At 70.4% G+C, this 17355-nt stretch overlaps 3 protein-coding genes across 11 annotated transcripts; all 3 read left to right on the forward strand.

Moving 5' to 3' along the window:
* Positions 1 to 239: 239 nt before the first annotated feature.
* Positions 240 to 3570, forward strand: ST6GALNAC4 (ST6 N-acetylgalactosaminide alpha-2,6-sialyltransferase 4). 4 transcript variants are annotated; one of them, XM_083807815.1, is made up of 7 exons: positions 240 to 1061; positions 1421 to 1517; positions 1937 to 2113; positions 2262 to 2674; positions 2802 to 2909; positions 2990 to 3226; positions 3393 to 3570. In XM_083807815.1, exons 1-7 carry the CDS (start codon positions 255 to 257, stop codon positions 3429 to 3431), a joined length of 1878 nt encoding a protein of 625 aa, XP_083663941.1. In that variant the 5' UTR covers positions 240 to 254; the 3' UTR covers positions 3432 to 3570. The 4 variants fall into 4 exon arrangements, with proteins under 4 accessions (XP_083663941.1, XP_083663943.1, XP_083663944.1 ...); XM_083807818.1 differs by having other exon boundaries at positions 923 to 1061; positions 1432 to 1517; positions 3393 to 3528; XM_083807817.1 differs by lacking the exon at positions 3393 to 3570 and having other exon boundaries at positions 921 to 1061; positions 2990 to 3322.
* Positions 3571 to 3654: 84 nt separating this feature from the next.
* Positions 3655 to 9321, forward strand: ST6GALNAC6 (ST6 N-acetylgalactosaminide alpha-2,6-sialyltransferase 6). 6 transcript variants are annotated; one of them, XM_083807819.1, is made up of 7 exons: positions 4448 to 4583; positions 5485 to 5634; positions 6360 to 6424; positions 7002 to 7181; positions 7300 to 7697; positions 7892 to 7999; positions 8073 to 9321. In XM_083807819.1, the coding sequence occupies exons 3-7, from the start codon at positions 6410 to 6412 to the stop codon at positions 8260 to 8262; spliced, it is 891 nt and encodes a 296-aa protein (XP_083663945.1). In that variant the 5' UTR covers positions 4448 to 4583; positions 5485 to 5634; positions 6360 to 6409; the 3' UTR covers positions 8263 to 9321. The 6 variants fall into 6 exon arrangements, with proteins under 6 accessions (XP_083663949.1, XP_083663950.1, XP_083663945.1 ...); XM_083807820.1 differs by having other exon boundaries at positions 4452 to 4579; XM_083807821.1 differs by having other exon boundaries at positions 4477 to 4575.
* Positions 9322 to 9655: 334 nt separating this feature from the next.
* Positions 9656 to 15190, forward strand: AK1 (adenylate kinase 1). The gene is made up of 7 exons (XM_083807825.1): positions 9656 to 9746; positions 11804 to 11846; positions 13131 to 13166; positions 13967 to 14130; positions 14232 to 14348; positions 14623 to 14814; positions 14954 to 15190. The coding sequence occupies exons 2-7, from the start codon at positions 11837 to 11839 to the stop codon at positions 15017 to 15019; spliced, it is 585 nt and encodes a 194-aa protein (XP_083663951.1). The 5' UTR covers positions 9656 to 9746; positions 11804 to 11836; the 3' UTR covers positions 15020 to 15190.
* The last annotated feature ends 2165 nt before the right edge of the window (positions 15191 to 17355 follow it).

A 17355-nucleotide genomic window follows, 5' to 3' on the forward strand; every position in this document is an offset into this window, starting at 1 on the left:
CCCCACTCCCCAAATAGCCCCCGGGCCATTGCTACTGCCCCTGAGCGCGCAGCGAGCTGCTCTGGGCTGGGGGGCGCGGGGGTGAGAAAGGGGCTTGGGGACGGGGGGGGACAGGGGGGCTGCAGGGACCCCCGGGCTGGGGACAGGGCTGGGAGGGCACCGCAGGAGGGGGGCGAGGAGTGGGGACGGGTGCCGGGGCCCCTCCTGGCTCTGTCGGTCCCGGGGGACGCGGGCTGGGGGCCGGGGCGCAGGGGATGGACGGGGACCGGGGTCGGTACCGGCTCTGCCCCTCCGGGGGCTGGGGCGTGGGCGAGCGCTCGGGGGGCGCACGGGAGCGCTGCCGGGGGCTGGGGGCGGCTCCGGGAGCTGCGGGGGGCGGCTCTGTGCCGGGGCGCACCGGGACGGGACCGGGACCGGTACCAGGGCACACCGGGACGGGACCGGGGCTGGGACCGGAGCTGGGACCGGGGCTGGGACCGGGGCTGGGACCGGGGTTGATATCGGGGCGCACCGGGACAGGACCGGGGCTGGGACCGGAGCTGGGACCGGGGCTGATATCGGGGCGCACCGGGACGGGACCGGGGCTGGGACCGGGGCTGATATCGGGGCGCACCGGGACGGGACCGGGGCTGGGACCGGGGCTGGGACCGGGGCTGATATCGGGGCGCACCGGGACGGGACCGGGGCTGGGACCGGAGCTGGGACCGGGGCTGATATCGGGGCGCACCGGGACGGGACCGGGGCTGGTACCAGGGCGCACCGGGGCTGATACCGGAGCCGGTCCCGGGGCTGGTACCAAGGCGCACCAGGACGGTCCCGGGGCCGGTCCCGGGGCCGGGCGGCGGGGCCCGGTGCCGAGGCTCCCCCCCGCGGGGGCGGTCCCGGCAGTGCCCGCTCGGCTCCGCTCCGCCCCGGCGCGGCTCCCCCAGCGCAGCCCGGTGCAGCCGAGCCCGGTGCGGCCGAGCCCGGTGCAGCCGGGATGCGGGGCCCGGCGGTGGCCCCGGGGGCCGGGCAGCGGCACCCCCGCTCCCGCTGCAGCCCCCGCGGGGGCTCCCGGCTCGGTGAGGGGGGGCCGGGGCCTGGGCTGCGCTCCCGGCCCGGGGGGGGAGGAGGAAGCAGTTATGGGATGGGGGGAGCTGGGTCTGGGGGGGCGATAATGGGGGGGGGCGGTCCTGGGGGAGCTGGGTCTGGGGATCTGGGGGGGTGATAATAGAGGGGGGGGGTCCTGGGGGTCGCTGGGGGACTCGGTTCAACGGGAACGTCCCAGGGATGGGGCAGGTCCTGGGTACGGGGGGGGGCGTGAGCGCTGGGAGGGGGGTGCTGGAGTACCGGAGGGTCCCAGTGGGGTCCCCAGCCGTGATGGGGGAGAGCTCGGCACCAGCCCCCTTCCTTCCCCCCCTCCCCACCCCACTGACCCCAGCCCGCGTGCAGGGTGCGTGCCCCGACCCCCCAGGTAACGCCGGCTGCCCCCGCGGGACCCCCGCCGGCCGCCCTCGCCCCGCAGGATGAAGACGCTGGTGAGTACCCCGGGGTGCCGGGAGCGGGGGGCTACGGGGCCGGGGCAAGCCTGCGGGCATCACGGGGCTGCTCACCCCAAAACCCACACCGGGGCAGGGCCCTGCCCGGCGGCCCCGCTGGGCGCTTGGCACCCCCCTGGACCCCGGAGTGGGAGCAGGGGCTGGAGCCTGGCGTGAGCACAGGAGCTCGGCCCCACGGCACGCGGCCATGCAGCGCGTGGGTCTGGCTGCGTGCAGGAAGTGAGTCACGCGCAGGCACCGGCGGCTCCTCATCCCCACCCCAGCGAGCGCCCGAGCCGATGCATCCTCCCCCAAGAGGCCGGTTTTGCCGCGAGGCATCCCGGTGCCTCTCCAAGCACCCGACGCGGGGCCAGCGCACGCGGCCTGGGCCTGGAGAACCTTCCCCGCTCTGCTTCCAGATCCGCTTCTTCCTCGCCCTGGTGTGCGTGGCCGCCGTCTCCGTGCTCTACGTCCTGCTCTGCTCCCTCGCCTGCCTGCGGCCCTGCTGCCGGGCGGCACGGCGCTGGGACGGCCCCGCGTACGCTGCGCCCGCCGTGCTCAGCTTCCAGGGGTACAGCCGCGTCCCCGACGGGCAGGTGCGTGGGGACGGGGAGGGGACAGCCTGACCCCCGCTGCCCCCGTGCCTCAGTCTCCCCTTCCTCAGGGAAGGGTGAAGCGGGCTGGGGAGACGGGGAAAGCGCTGGCACCCGGAGGGGGCCGTGCTGACGGCGCGTGTCCCCGCAGCCGCTGCAGCGAGCGCCGTGCCGCCGCTGCGCCATTGTCTCCAGCTCGGGGCAGATGCTGGGCTCGCGCCTGGGGCAGGCCATCGACGGGCAGGAGTGCGTGCTGCGCATGAACCACGCGCCCACCGCTGGCTACGAGGAGGACGTGGGGACGCGGAGCACCGTCCGCGTGGTGTCGCACACCAGCGTCCCGCTGCTGCTGAGGAACCAGCCCTACTTCTTCCAGCAGTCCCAGGAGACCGTCTACGTCATCTGGGGGCCCCCCAAGAAGATGAGCCGGGAGAAGGGGGGCTCCACCTACCGGGCGCTGCTGAAGGTGATGGAGACGTACCCGCGCCTGCAGATCTACACCCTGACCGAGGAGAAGATGGCCTACTGCGACGACGTCTTCCAGAACGAGACGGGGAAGAACAGGTACCGCGGCCTCACCCCGGAGCGCTGACCCCCGGGGCCGAGCCCCCTGCTCTGGCCGAGCCCCTGCTGGGCGTCCATCCGTCTGTCTGCCCGTCCGTCCTCCAGTGCGGCCGCCTGTGCGTTGCAGGGTGAAGTCGGGCTCCTTCCTGAGCACGGGCTGGTTCACCATGATCCTGGCCATGGAGCTGTGCGAGCGCATCCGCGTCTTCGGCATGGTCAGCGACAGCTACTGCAGGTGCGGGGCCGGGGGGCGGCTTGGCGGCGCCGGGCACCGGAGGGGCCGCATCCTGCTCAGCTTCCTCCCTGCGCCGCCAGGGAGAAGAACCACACGAGCGTGCCTTACCACTACTTCGAGAAGGGCCGGCTGGACGAGTGCAGGATGTACCTGGTGCACGAGCGGGCCCCCCGCGCCGGGCACCGCTTCATCACCGAGAAGGCCATCTTCTCCCGCTGGGCCAAGAGGAGGGACATCGTCTTCACCCACCCGTCGTGGGCGGGCGGGTAGGAGTGGCGGCGTGGCGCCACGGCTGCCTCAGCCCTGCCGGTGCCCAGGTTGGAAGCCTCTTGTTGTACCCCCAGGTCTGGTGGGTGTGTGGGTGGCAGCGGGGGGACCCCCACCCCGTGCCAGCGCGTGGGGGGCGGGGCTGGACCCACTGAGCCCCCCCAGCTGCAGGCACCAAGCTGCCTTGGACACAAGGGGACCTTGCCGCACCACCAGATGGATGTTTGCTGTGGGATTCAGCGTTTGGTGACATGAGGAGGGGAAATTCAGCCCCCACCAGCCACTGCCTTGTCCCAGGATGGAGCCCCAGAGCCATGGGACCTGGTGCCACGTGTGGGGCACAGGGAATGGGGCCGGGCTGTCCCCTCCGGCCTGTCCCCATGCTGCCACCGGGACAGGGCTCCGCGTGCCTCCTGCCCCCCAGCCCAGGGCCACGCGCCCTGGGAGCTCCGAGTTGCCTTGTCACAAGTGCCCTTGGACCGAGACCAAAGCAAACGCGCCCATTAAAGCCTTCGTAACGCCACGGGCCCCGCGCTGCGGCCGCGGCGGCGACAGGAGCCGGAGGTGCGCGGGTGGCGGGCGCGTGGGGACGGGAGCGGGGGGGCACAGGGGGGTAGCTGGGGGCTGCCGGCTCATCGTGCCCTGCCGGGCTATAAATACGACGGGGATTTGATGGACGGGGTTAGAGCGGTGCCCAGCACGGAGCGGGGCGCTGGAAGGGGTAATTTGGGATGCGGGGGCGGAGGTGCTATGGGACAGGAGCTGACCCCGATGTGGCTGTGTGCCCGGAAAGAGTGGGCGAGCTGTGGGCACGGCACGCAGGGTGCTGATAAACGGCTCGTGGGACGGCCGGAGCGGCGAGGAGGGCGGCAGAGCTGCGGGGTGCTGGGCTGGGGTCACCTTCGCTCCTGTTTCAGCCGGCGCCTGCCGCTTTGGGGCTGTTCCTGGGGGTTTTGCCAGCGCAGCTCCCCACGCACGCCGCTCGCAGGGGAGGCCGGGGAGCTCCTCGGCCCCGCTCCGCAGCGGAGCCAAAAACCCCGGGGACGGCCCCGAGTGGGTCCGTGGGCTCCGTACCACGTCGGGACCTCGCAGCCCCCCCAACATCAGTGGGGGCACAGCGCTGCGCCACCCCATAAATGCCGGGCACCCACGCACCCACGGGCACCCACGGGCACCCCGAGCCACCCACGCCCCCCCGGCGCACCCCATGCGCTCCCCGTCGGGGCGGGCGGTGCTTGGATCCCCCCCAGCGCGTCCCCGCCCCGGGCACCGAGTGCGCGCGCGCGCGCGGCCGGCGAGCCCCGGGAGCGCGCAGCGGCGGCGGCGCAGTGCGCAGCGGAGCGGGCGGTCCGTCGGTCCGTCCGTCGGTCCGTCCGTCGGGCTGCCGGTCCGTCCGCCGGTCGGTGGGTGCGTGGCTGGCACCGGGGCGGGGGGGGGGGGGAAGGGGGGCGCTGCACGGCCGTGGGGGGGGGCAGCGCGCACCGGGCCCGGGCGGCTCCGGGCTCCGGCCTGCCTGGGAAATGCAACGGGGGCTGCCCGGGGGGGGCCGAGAGGGAGGGGGGGGTTATAGGGGATTCCCGGGCACCGGGGGGGTTGCATCACGGAAAGGGGGGGGCTGCATCCCGGGAACGTGGGGGGTTGCATCCTGGGAACGGGGGGGCTGCGTTCTGGGAACGGGGGGGGGGTTGCATCCCGGGTACCGGGGGGGGCTGCATTCTGGGAACTAGGGGGGGCTGCATCCTGGGAACTAGGGGGCTGTGTTCCGGGAACAGGGGGGTTGCATCCTGGAAACCTCGGGGTTTGCAACCTGGAAACCAGGGGACTGCATCCCAGGAACAGGGGGGTTGCATCCCCTGGGAGCTGGGAGAGCCGCTTCCCGGGTACTGGGGGGGCTGTATCATGGGAACGGGGGGGCTGCGTCCCGGGTACTGGTGGGGCTGTATCATGGGAACTGGGGGGCTGCATCCCGGGTACTGGGGGGGCTGTATCATGGGAACTGGGGGGCTGCATCCCAGGAACCACGGGGTTTGCATTCTGGGAACCAGGGGATTGCATTCCCGGAACCAGGGGGGGGCTGCATCCCGGGTACCGGGGGGGCTGCATCCCGGGGCTGGGGGAGGATTTGCACAGCAGAGCACAAAAGCTTCTCACTGCGGGGGCGCAGGGAGGGCTCGCATAGCGGGGTGACACGGGGGGGCGGCAGGGGCTGTGCGCCGGAGGTGTGGGCAGGTTTGCACCGGGGGGGGGGGTTGGGGGCGGCTGGCAGCGTGGGGAGCCGGGCTGGCTCAGCACTTCCCCGGCACGGCAGCGATGTGACCCCGGGTGCCACCATGGCCCTGGCGCCGGCTGGAGGGGCCCGGCAGCACCCCGCAGCTCGGGGGGCGCGCGGGGAGGAGGAGGTGGACGAGGCCCCCCCGGCACCGCTCGCCGCCCGCTGCAGATGAACGCCCTGGGCCAGGTAAGGGACCCCCGTGCTGGGGTCACCCGCAGCAAAACCCAGCGGGGGGGGGGGGGGCCTGGATCTGGCACCCCCACCCCTGGCACCTGCGTCCCGTGCTGTACCGTGCTCTGCCCCGTGCAGGGACGGGAGCTCCTGGCACCGTCCCCTCTCCACAGGGCAGGGGCACCATAAAATGCGGCCATTCCCCGGCTGTTGGTACCTTCCTGGGCAGCGACACCAGCCCTGAAAGCCCTTCGAGGCCCCCCCGGCGGGTTAAACACCAGCTGCTATGTAATTTTCCATCCCAGCTCCTCCCAAGGCAGTCAGCAAAGAGGCTTCTTTTTTTTTTTTATATATTTCTAATTGCTCTTGAGTACTACCAAGCAGGAGTGGTGGTGACTCACTGACGAGGACTTTCAAATATTAATCAGGGCAGGAGGGGGAAGAAAAGCGGGTCCCCCGCAGGGCAGGCATCCCCGGGTGCGCCCACCCCGAGGCCGTTTTAATTGGATTTAGCCGGGAGATCCCGATCACCTTAGGCAGGGGGGCTGAGCGGGGTGCGTGCTGGCGGCTTCACCCACCCGATCCAGCGTTGAATCGGGTGGCTTTCGCCCCAGTGGTGCAGGGATAATCCATCCTGCCTGGAGCTCAGCGTGGCTTGGGGATCAGCCCATCACGTGCGGCTCGTTTCGGGGACGGGCCCCCCGTTGTGGTGCTTTTTGGGGTGACCGCGTTCCTTGCAGGTGCTCGCAGGACGCCAGCGATCGCTCCGCGCTGAGGCCGGCTGGGAGACATGAGCGGCAGCACGGTGAGTGCTGGGCCTGGTGCTGGGCGTCCCCTGGGGGTGCGTGGAGCCCCCCTAAAAGCCAGCCTGCGGGGCTGGGGTTGGGGCGGCCGTGCTAGTGCGAGCTGTGCCAGTGCCAGGCAGGGGCTGCCCCGGCCTTGGACCTTCCTGGCAGCTCCTCCTGCCTCTCGGAGGATTATTCACAGCAGCGAGCGCTTTCCTCCTCCGTCCTCCTCCCAGCTCTGCAGCCATTCCGTTACCCGTTACTGCTGGGGCAGAGGCATGGGGCCAAGAGGGGAAGGGGAGAGCCGTCCCCATCCCCATCCCCGTGTCTCCTCGCTGTCCCCCTTGCCCTGCCTGCGCAGTGTCGTGCCGCTCAGTGCCTCCCCACAGCCTTGCTGTTATTCTTTAATATCTGGAAGCGGCTGAGCATGGCCGGAGGAGGGGTTTGCAGCAGCGCGTGGGGGCAGCTCCTGCTAAATTCACACCCAGCCAGGGGGGAGCGTGTCGGGGCGCCGGCATCCCAGCGATTCTCCCATCTCCATCCCTTCTGGGAGCCGGCCGGGGGCCGCGGCACCTGACGCTCCCCCCCCGCCCACAGAGCCAGCGCGCCGCCGTCTTCGTGGTCCTCTTTGCCCTGCTCATGCTGCTGATCATCTACAGCTCCAGCAATGGGACCGAGGTCTTCCACTACGGCGCCCTGCGGGGCCGAGCCCGCCGGCCCCCCGACCTGCGGCGATGGGGGGTGAGCAGCGGGTACCTGCCCGTCTCCGGGAACAAGGTACGGCGGGGTTGGGACATCACGGCGGGCACTCGCTGCCCTGTGGTGACATCCAGCAGCACCGCCCCCGTCGGTGGGACGCCAAAATTCACCCTCTGACCCCGCTGGTCGTCCCCAGAGCCTGACTTCCCACTGCCACCAGTGCGTCATCGTCACCAGCTCCAGCCACCTCCTGGGCACCCGCCTGGGCTCCGAGATCGACCAGGCCGAGTGCGCCATCCGCATGAACGACGCCCCCACCACCGGCTACGAGGCGGACGTGGGCAACAAGACCACGTTCCGCGTGGTGGCCCACTCCAGCGTCTACCGCGTGCTCAAGCGGCCCCAGGAGTTCGTCAACAAGACCCCGGAGACCATCTTCATCTTCTGGGGGCCTCCCGCCAAGATGCAGAAGAGCCTGCTGAAGATCATCCAGCGCGTCAGCGCGTCCTTCCCCAACATGACGGCCTACGTCGTGTCCCCCGGCCGCATGAAGCAGTTCGATGAGCTGTTCCGGGGGGAGACGGGGAAGGACAGGTACCTCGGAGCCCCCGCCGGCACCTTGTCCCCTCTGTCGGTGGCCGGCAGGTCCCCAAGCAGGGCCAGCTCCCGGGGCTGCTCCGTGGGGTTGGCTGCGGTGTCAGACTGGGGGGACTGGGGGGCTCGGGGGGGTTTGGGGGGGTCACCATCTCTTCATCGTGCCCCCGTTTCTCCCCCGCGCCGTGCCCCAGGGAGAAGTCACGCTCGTGGCTCAGCACGGGCTGGTTCACCATGGTGATCGCGGTGGAGCTGTGCGACACCGTCCACGTCTACGGCATGGTGCCCCCCAACTACTGCAGGTACGGTGTCCCCCATCCCCCCCCCCTCACCCCGAGTCCCATCCCCGGGGCTCAGCCCATGCTCTCCCCGCAGCCGGCGGCCGCAGCCCCGCCGCATGGCCTACCACTACTACGAGCCCAAGGGCCCCGACGAGTGCACCACCTACATCCACAACGAGCGCAGCCGCCGGGGCAACCACCACCGCTTCATCACGGAGAAGCGCGTCTTCGCCAGCTGGGCCGGCCTCTACAACATCACCTTCTCCCACCCCGCCTGGCCCTAGGGCGGCCGCGCCGAGCGGGGACCCTTGGGAACAGGGACGAGGTCCCCTTGGGATGGGGTCTCCTTGGGACGGGGTCCCCTTGGTACAAGGTCTGGGCCACGCCGTGCGCCCCGGGGCTGATGGAGCCGTCGGGGACCGCCTGCCACCGCTGTGCCCAAGGGCTCCGTGGTGTGAAGGGTTTTGGGGTGGCGTGTCCCCTCCCGTGGGACAGCAGGCAGGGGAGCCGTGGGGGCATCGCACGGGGGTTAAATCCTGCACAGACCCAGCTCCAAACCCCCCCGGCTGCCTCGCAGCCCACCACCCTGCAAGCACACCCGGGGGCGCTCCGGGTGCACCGTATAGGTCGCGTTGCTTTCACGGCAAAATTTTGGGGACCCCCCCCCCCCGGGTTCTGCTCCCCTCTGCCATCCCCTGCACTGCCAGCCCCAGCACCCCGGCACAAATCCTGGCATTTTCGGTGGCATCGCCCCCAGAGGGGGGTCCCTGCCCTGCCACCCAGGTAAGGATCAACCCGCGGGGTGCCCACCCCAAAAACCCCCGGCCCCGTGCTCGCTGCGGGGGGGCCGGGGCCACACTGCCAAAACCTTTTCTATCGGCACAATGGGAATTTGGGGGCTTTGTTTTTTGCTTTTTTCTCTCCCCCCACCCCCCCCACCATCCTGGTCCCGGGTGTCTGTACTCATTTTCCCTCCCTGAGGCTGAGCAGCGGGGCCGCGGGAGGCGTCCATCGTTTATTCACCGCTCGTGAACTATTCAGGAGCTGGTGTACGGTGGCCGGGGGGGGGGCAGCAGGCTGGGGGGGGGGCTGTAATTTATCTCCTGGCGGTGGAAAATTGGGGGAAAATCTCTCAATCCGGCGTGTTTGGGTGCTGAGCCCCAGAAGAGCGCGGCGCCGTGCCTCAGTTTCCCTGGGGCCGTGGCAGCGGGGGGGGGGGGGGCTGTGCACCCCCTGTGCTGTCGGGGTTACACCCGGGGGGGGGCTCAGCCCCCAGGGGGGGTCACCCCCGCGTTTTGTAGTGATTTGTACAGAATAAACCTTGCTGCAGTCTGTTGCCTTGGGCCCTGCCTCCGGGCTGCGTTTTTGGGGCCGGGCGCTGCTTTTGGGGTGGGGGGGGGTGGGGGGGGGGGAAGAACGGGACCCTTCGGGACCCCCCCACCCGTTTTGGGGCTGATCCTGGGGGCTCGAGGCGGGGGGGGGAAGACTTTTTTTTTTTGGGGGGGGGGGTTGGAGCGGGGGGGTCCCCCCCAGGACACCCAGCAGGGTGCAGGCCCCCCAGCCCCACCGGGCCCCACAGAGCCCCCTGCGCGGCACCGGGGGGGCTGCGGGCGGGCAGCAGCGGGTCCCCCCCCCCCAGCCCGTGTGTGCCCCCCCCCGCTGCCCGCTCCCGGCATGCTCCACGCCGCAGCATTATATACAGCTAGCGGTACGGGCAGGAGCTGCCGCCAGCAGGCAGCTGCCCACCCCACGGCGCCCGGCCCCACAGGTCAGTGCCAGCCCCCCCAGACCCCCCCCCAGCATCCTATCCCCCCCCCCAGCCCTGCAGCCGCTCGGCGCCCCGGCCCTGACCCACCCGTGGGTGCCCCCCCCCCCCCTCCCCTCCCCACGGTGACCTTGGGGAGGGCGTTTGGGCAGCCGCTGCTCGGGGGTCCCCTGGGGGGGGGGGGCTTGGGGTGACCCCCCCCTCCCCCCGTAAAGGAGTTTGGGGGGGGTGGGATGGGGATGGGGGGGGTGGGGTTATGTGGGCAGTGCTGGGGGGGGGGGAGCGGGGCAGCTCTGTGACCACTGGGGGGGGGAATGGGGGGGCTGGGGGGCGTTGTGTGGGGTGCGGGGGGGGGTCATTGTATGGGGTGCGGGGGGGCATGGCTGGGGGTGCTGCACTATTGCACAGGGTGCTTGGGGGGGTACATTGCACGAGGTGCTGGGGGGGCGTTTTATGGGGTGCTTGGGGGGGGCATTGCATGGTGTTCTTGGGGGGGGCATTGCACGGGGTGCTGGGGGGCTATGGCAGGTGTTGCTGCACTATTGCATGGGGTGCTTGGTGGGGGGGCATTGCATGGGGTGCTGGGGGGCTATGGCAGGGGGTGCTGCACTATTGCATGGGGTGCTTGGTGGCGGGGCATTGTATGGGGTGCTGGGGGGGTGTTTTATGGGGTGCTGGGGGGCGTTGCACAGGTGTTGGGGCATTGCATGGGGTGCTTGTGGGGCATGGCAGGGGGTAATGCACTATTGCACAGGGTGCTGGGGGGGTGTTTTGCGGGGTGCTGGGGGGGAACAGCTCACAGGGTGCTTGGGGGTCTCACAGAGCTGCTGGTGGCCTTGGCTGGGCCGCCAACGGGCATTGCGTGGGGTACCAAGGGCACTGCTGGGGGTGCTGGGCTCTTGCAGGGGTGCCGGGGCCTGGAGTTGGGGGCGGGGGGGGATGGCAGTGGGGCTGGGATGGGGCCGGGGGGAGGTTTGAGCTCCTGATGGGATGCAGCCTGCGGGGCACACCACACGACAGCTTTTACTGGGCAGCCCCATGCCCCCAGCACCACCCCGCTGAGCTCCCCAGCCCAGCGCCCTCACCCCATCACCCCCAGAGCACCCAGCATTGCTCAGGATCAGGCCACAAGCCCCCCACCCCGCCCCAGGATGCCGGGTCGGCACCAACCACCGAGCCCTCGCACCCCGGTGCCCCCCCGTACCTGGGTCCCCCGCAGGTCCCGCACCCTCCGGGCCCACCCTACGGGGACAACGCGGGGTTCGGCCCCCGCGGCGCAGGCAGGCCGTGACCCGGTGCAGGTTTCAGCCCGTCCATACTTAGCCCCTGCCCTTTCCCGGCTGTAACACGACCGGGAGAGCGGCGCAGATCCCTTGGCCCCGGTCTGGCCGGTTTGGGGAGCGCGGGGTGACGCGGGGCAGCCCGGCAGGTGGGTGCCGCGGGCTGGGTGCGGGCAGGCAGGGTGCCCAAACCCACAGCGGGGTCCCGGGGGGTGCAGCAGGGTGCAGCAATCCCCCACCTCTGGGGCTCTGAGAGCGGGCTGACCCCCCCAAAAACCATCCCCTAAAGCCTCCCCTCCAGCACGCGGGGAGCTGGAGCGATGTAGGTGCTGCCTCCATCGCCCGGCGTCCCAGGGCCGTGTGTCACCCCGAGCAGCACCGCGGGCACGGGGATGTGGTCAGGGCAGGGAGGTGCAGGTCATGTCACCCTGCGTCACCCGCTGCCACCCAGCGCGGGGCGGGTGGCTGCCGGCAGCCAGGTAGGCGATGGCCGCGGGAGCCGAGCTCCCCAGCTCCCAAAGCCACGAAATTCAGGCAGCGTCTTGCCTTTCCGATATATTTTATACATTTTAGGGCCAAGCTGGGGGGCAGGGCTTCTGCCCCACCACCAGCGAGTCCCCCGGCTTGGCCCCAGCGCTCGGTTTGAGGCCTGCTCCGTCCCCCAAGGGACGGGAGGGGAGAGCTGTTGTCTCAGCGACACCCCGCGCAGCCCCGGCCCTGGGGACCCCCGCGTCCCCGCCGAGCCGCTCACTCCTCTCCTCTCTTCTCCTCCCCTCGCAGCCTGAAGCACTCCTGCACCCCGCCAGCGGCAGCATGTCGACAGGTGAGTGCTCTGCCGTCCCTGCGGCCAGCTCCTTCGTCCCCTTTGCTTCTGCCCCCTGTGCAGCCACCCCCTGGATCCCCTTTGCAGCTGTCCCCCCTGTGCCCCCTCCCGTGTCCCCCTTGTGCCCCCTCCCCTGTGTCCCCCTTGTGCCCCATCCCCTTGTTCCCACCCCTGTCCCCTCTGTCCCTCTCGCACCCAACCCCTTGGACCCCTTTTCGTCCATCTCCTGGGTCCCCACCCCGTGTCCATCCCCTGGGTCCCCTCTATGCGCCCCCCCCCACTTTGCATCTGTCCCCTGTGCCCTTGTATCCGCCCCCTCTGCCCCTCTCTAACCGCTCCCCGTGCCCATCTCCTGCCCCCCCCGCCCCGTGCCCACCCCGTGTCCCCTTTCCCTCCTCCCCCCCCCCGGTATCCGATTCCCCGATCCGCTTCGCTTCCATCCCCTCTGTCCCCCCCTCGCGTCCATCCCCTGCCTTCTCCGCTCGTCTCCGTCCCCTCTGCCTCCCCCTTGTGTCCACCCAGATCCCCCGGGGCCTCTTCCCACCCCCCCACCCCCCCGGCCCCCCTGCGCCCCCATCTCCTGCCCCCCCCCCCCCCTTCCCCACCCTCTTGGCTCCTTCCCCGGGCTCGCCGGGTGCCGGGGGAGCTGAAATTTCAGAAGGCCGAGCTGGGGGAGCTGTGCCGGGCGGCCCCGAGGCGGCTCGCCCGTATTTTTAGCTCCCCTCGGGGTCGGATCCCGCAGGTGGGGGGGACCGTGAGGGGACCCCCCCCCCATGTCCCGCAGGCTGGGGTGCTCCGCGGGGTGCTGGCACCCAGCCTCTGCTCCCCAGGCACTGCTTTTGGGGACGATCGGTCCCCAGGGGGCTTTAGGGGCTGCCGGGGGTCACGCCAGGCACTTGAGGCACCCGTGCCGTGCCAAGCGTGCCACGGGCGGGACCAGGATGCGGCCACGGGGATGGATGTGGCCACCCAGGGGAGCCCCGCAGGTCCCCGCCACGAGGCTGGGGACAACGAGTGTCTGCGGGGCACCACAAGGTTGCAGCCCCAGGGCTGAGCCCCAGGGCTGAGGCTCCGTGGGGTCTCTGTGCACGAGCACGTCCAGCTCCGATGTCCCGGACCGCCCAGGTGACGGGGACAAGGGGCACGCGTGGCCGCTCCCCGTCCCGGGGTGGGCAGGGGTCGGTCCCCGCGCTGTGGGGCTCAGCCCTGCTGCTGGGGACGGCTCGTCCGACGGTGTCCTTTTGGCTTTTGGGTTTATTTAATTTTTTTCTTTCTTTCCCCCAGAAAAGCTCAAGCACCACAAGATCATCTTTGTGGTGGGTAAGTGGGCGGCCGGGTCCTGCGGCTGGCGGGGTCGAGGTGGGACGGGGGTGGCCGCGGCACCAGCCTGGCTCCTCGAGGCCATGGTGGGGGGTGCTGGGACCAGCAGGGACCACCGGCAGGGTGGCAGCACCTGATGGGACGTGATGGGACGTGATGGGACGTGATGGGACGTGATGGGACGCTCCTGGGGGTGATGCCACGGGTGCTGGATGGGGTGGGGATGCCCAGGTGCTGATGGGGTCGTGGTGTCCTGGGTGCCATCAGGGTGGTGATGCCCATGTTCTGATGTTTGTGATGTGCTGGGTACCATCGGGGTCGGGATGCCCAGGTGCTGATGGGGTCGTGATGTCCTGGGTGCCATCAGGGCAGCGATGCTCATGTTCTGATGGGGTCGTGATGTCCTAGGTACGACCAGGGCAGCGATGCCCAGGTGCTGATGGGGCTGTGATGTACCAGGCACTATCAGGGTGGCAAAGCCCAGGTGCTGGTGGGGTCGTGATGGCCTAGGTGCTGTCATTTCAGTGATGCCAATGGTGCTGATGGGGTCACGATGTGCTGGGTGCCATCAGGGCGGTGATCCCCAGGTGCCAATTACCCACACCAGCAGCCCGTGCCACCCCAAGCACCGACACCCCCCAGCCCACACCAGGGGCAGCTCTCTCCATCCATCTGGTGCTGGGCTTGGGGACCCCGTCCCCCTTCTCGCCGGGCTCTGGGGACTGCGGTGGCTCTGCGCCGCTTCTCCGGCGTGCCCTCCAGCTCCCTGCTGTGGGCTGGGGCATTGTCACCGCTTGCAGGTGGCCCCGGCTCGGGGAAGGGGACGCAGTGCGAGAAGATCGTGCAGAAGTACGGGTACACCCACCTCTCCACCGGGGACCTGCTCCGGGCGGAGGTCAGCTCGGGCTCGGAGCGGGGCAAGAAGCTGCAGGCCATCATGGAGAAGGGCGAGCTGGTGCCCCTGGTGAGTCTGCGCGTGCCCGCCGCGGTGGCTGTGCCCCCCCCCGCGGCCATACGGACGGGGTGGGCGAGCGGCCCCACGACATCTCCGTGCCCCGTCCCCAGGACACGGTGCTGGACATGCTGCGGGACGCCATGGTGGCCAAAGCCGACGTGTCCAAGGGTTTCCTCATCGACGGCTACCCCCGCGAGGTGAAGCAGGGAGAGGAGTTCGAGAAGAAGGTGAGGGCCGGTCCCCACGCTGCGGGGTCCCCCTGAGGGCCGCGTGGCGCTGGTGGCAGCAGATCCCATCCTGACGGGGGGCTGAGCTGTCCTCGGGGGGGGGCGCATCGCTCCGGGATGTCCTCAGGGGTGACGGGGGGTGGCAGAGAGCCGGGGCCTGGTGTCCCTGGGGTGTCACGCGGGGGTGCCCAGACCCACATGGAGGGCGCTGCAGGGTGGCACAGGGACATCCGTGTGCCAAGCCTGCGCGGTGCCAGCCCCCCCGTCCCCACAGATCGCCGCCCCCACGCTGCTGCTCTACGTGGACGCGGGGAAGGAGACGATGGTGAAGCGCCTGCTGAAGCGGGGCGAGACCAGCGGGCGGGTGGACGACAACGAGGAGACCATCAAGAAGCGCCTCGAGACCTACTACAAGGCCACGGAGCCCGTCATCACCTTCTACAAGAGCAGGGGCATCGTCCGCCAGGTGAGCGGGCCCTGGGGGGGGGATCAATGTGGGGGGGGAGCTGATACAGGGTTAGGGTTAACCCTGCCGGGTTGGGACCTACCAAAACCCCCCAAAAGGGGCTTGGAGGAGCCAGCACCCCCCTAACCCTTCCCTGCAGCTCAACGCCGAGGGCAGCGTGGACGAGGTTTTCCAGCAGGTCTGCTCCTACCTCGACAGCCTGTAGCCGTGCCGGCCGCCCCGCGCCCCCGGCCCCGCGCCCCCCCTCCGCGCGCGCCGGCAGAGACAGCGGAAGAGGCCTTATCCTGTTTTCGTGGACAGAGCCGCGCGAAGGAAATTTCAAGGACATTGTGTTTGGCTCTTTCCCGTCTCTCCCCAGTAAAGTTCGCTTTAATGAGCCCAGACTTTATCTTTTTCTTCTGTCGGAGGAAATGAGTTTTTCTTTCCAGAGATTTTGTTTTTTTTTTTCCCCTCTCCGAGTCCCCCCCTCCCCGAGCCCCCCGCCCGTCCCTGGAGCTGATTAGGGCAGGAAGCGGGTGTTTATCCCGCACGTGGGATGCTCGGAGGAAGGGAGGGAGCATCCCGGCCGCTCGCCCCGGCTTCCCGGCCGCAGGGCTGCGGGGGGCCCGTGACCCCGTGCCGGGGCCAGTCCCGCTCACCTTGACCCCATCCCACCCGCTGACCCCCTCGCGCCCCTGGAGGAGGGGGCAGCGTCTGGCCCGCATCCTGCCTCTGCCTCCCTGCCCCGCAGCCCCAGGGACAGGGTTTCCACCACTTTCACGCCGTGCACGCGCCAGCCTCGGTGTCTCCTCGCTGCTTCTGCCCCCCGGTGTGTTTTGGGGTACGTGGTGGCTGCGGGCAGCTGTGGCAAAAGGTGACGGGGCTGGGGATGCTGCCTGAGCCCCCCAGGGACATCGGTGCCACCGCACTGCCCCTGGTGCACCCTGACCAAAGGACACGCTGGGGACACCCCCCTGAATCTGGCCACCGGGGTAGGGACAGGGTGGGGGGGCTCAATCGCAGCCCCCAGCCCTATTCGGGATGCTTTGCCCGGCCCCGTGGCAGTGCCGTGGTTTTCCCGGCCATGGTGCAGGAAGGAGGCGGCAGAGCCGTGGCCGTGAGCTTTGGGGCTGCCGTAAATCATGAATCAGCCGCGGGGCCTTGGGGCGGGCAGCGGCTCGGGGGCAGGCGAGGCCGCCGGGACGGTGCGGAGGAAGGAAGCGAGCGGGGAGGGCAAGGGGGGGACAAAAATCCCCCAAGAAAAAAAGAAACAAAACAAAACAAACCCGACATAACTCCCGAGCTCGCCAGGCTCGGACGTCAGCCGGGTGCCCGGGGGTGAAGCAGCCACGAGCACGGCCGGGGCCGGGGCGCTGCAGGCGGCGGGGCGGGAAGGATGCGGCCATCCGGCCGGTGCTGGGGCGCTGCCAGCACGGCTGAGCCCCCCCTCGTGCTGCTGGGGGCGAGGGGACGGAGCGTTGGGATGCCAAGGCTCAAAGCCATGCTGGAGGAGCGAGGAGAGCCATCTGCCCTCGTTGTCCCTGTCCCTATCGGGGTGTGGGGTCAGCCTGCCTCAGTTTCCCCATGTGCTGAGCGGGGCGGTGTGGCTGGGGGGGCTCCGCCTCCCCCCCGGTGCAGACCTTGGGTGATTTTTGGTGGCTTTGCTCCGGCTGGGGAGCCCGAGGGCTCCCCACGAGCTGCGGGGGGAGGAAGGTGTCGGGGCTGTGGCCGTGGCCACCCCCGGCTCTGTCACCCTGCGCCACCGCCGCCCTGGGGTCCACCGCCGAAGGCTCTGCTCGTCACCTCGCCACACGGCTGCTGGGGACGGGGGCGCAGGGATGCCAGCTCCGGGCCCTGTCCCCGTCCCCGGGCAGCACCCGTCCCCGCGGTCCCCAGGAGGTGGCAGTGCGCTGTCGTGGGAGGCGGCTGCTGCGCACCCCGGGGACACGGCGACCTGGTGGCCGCTGGGGACAGGCCTCGCTGCCTCCCCTGGCAGGTGTCACCCCCAGCTCCCTGCCCATGGCCACGGAGTGGTGCGGAGCCACCCCGGGGACCTGGCCCTGGCACAGGCAGGAGGGACGGGGCAGGAGTGCAGCAATGGCCCCGTGTCCCTGCGGCCACCCCGCTCCCCTCCAGCTCCTGCCTCGGTGTCGCTTTGCTGGGACCCAGGACAGGTCTGTCCTGGGTGGGGGGGGCCCAAACCCCAAACCTGCCCGCCCAGCGGGGACATCCCAACACTGGGGACACCCCAGCAGTCCCCAGCTGTGGCCAGGCCACGCATGCAGACGGGGCAGGCAGCGGTGCCGTGGTGTCCCCCCATCCGCCAGCAGCCCCAGAGCCGGCGTCCAGAGCCCTGGGGCGCTCCTGCCATGGGGCACCCTGCCCACGCCGCGACACCACGGGGCTGTCCCTGTCCCCATCGCAGTGGGGCAGCTCCTGCCTTCAGTACGGGGGGCAGACCCACCCTGTCCCCACTGCACGGGGCGGGCTGTGCTGCCGTGTGTACCCTAAACTTTGGGGAGGAGCTATTTAGGGAGGGGGGGCACACCCTGCCTTGCACCC

Source organism: Anser anser (genome assembly GCF_964211835.1).
Source record: "Anser anser genome assembly, chromosome: 21".
In the NCBI taxonomy this organism is placed as follows: domain Eukaryota; kingdom Metazoa; phylum Chordata; class Aves; order Anseriformes; family Anatidae; genus Anser; species Anser anser.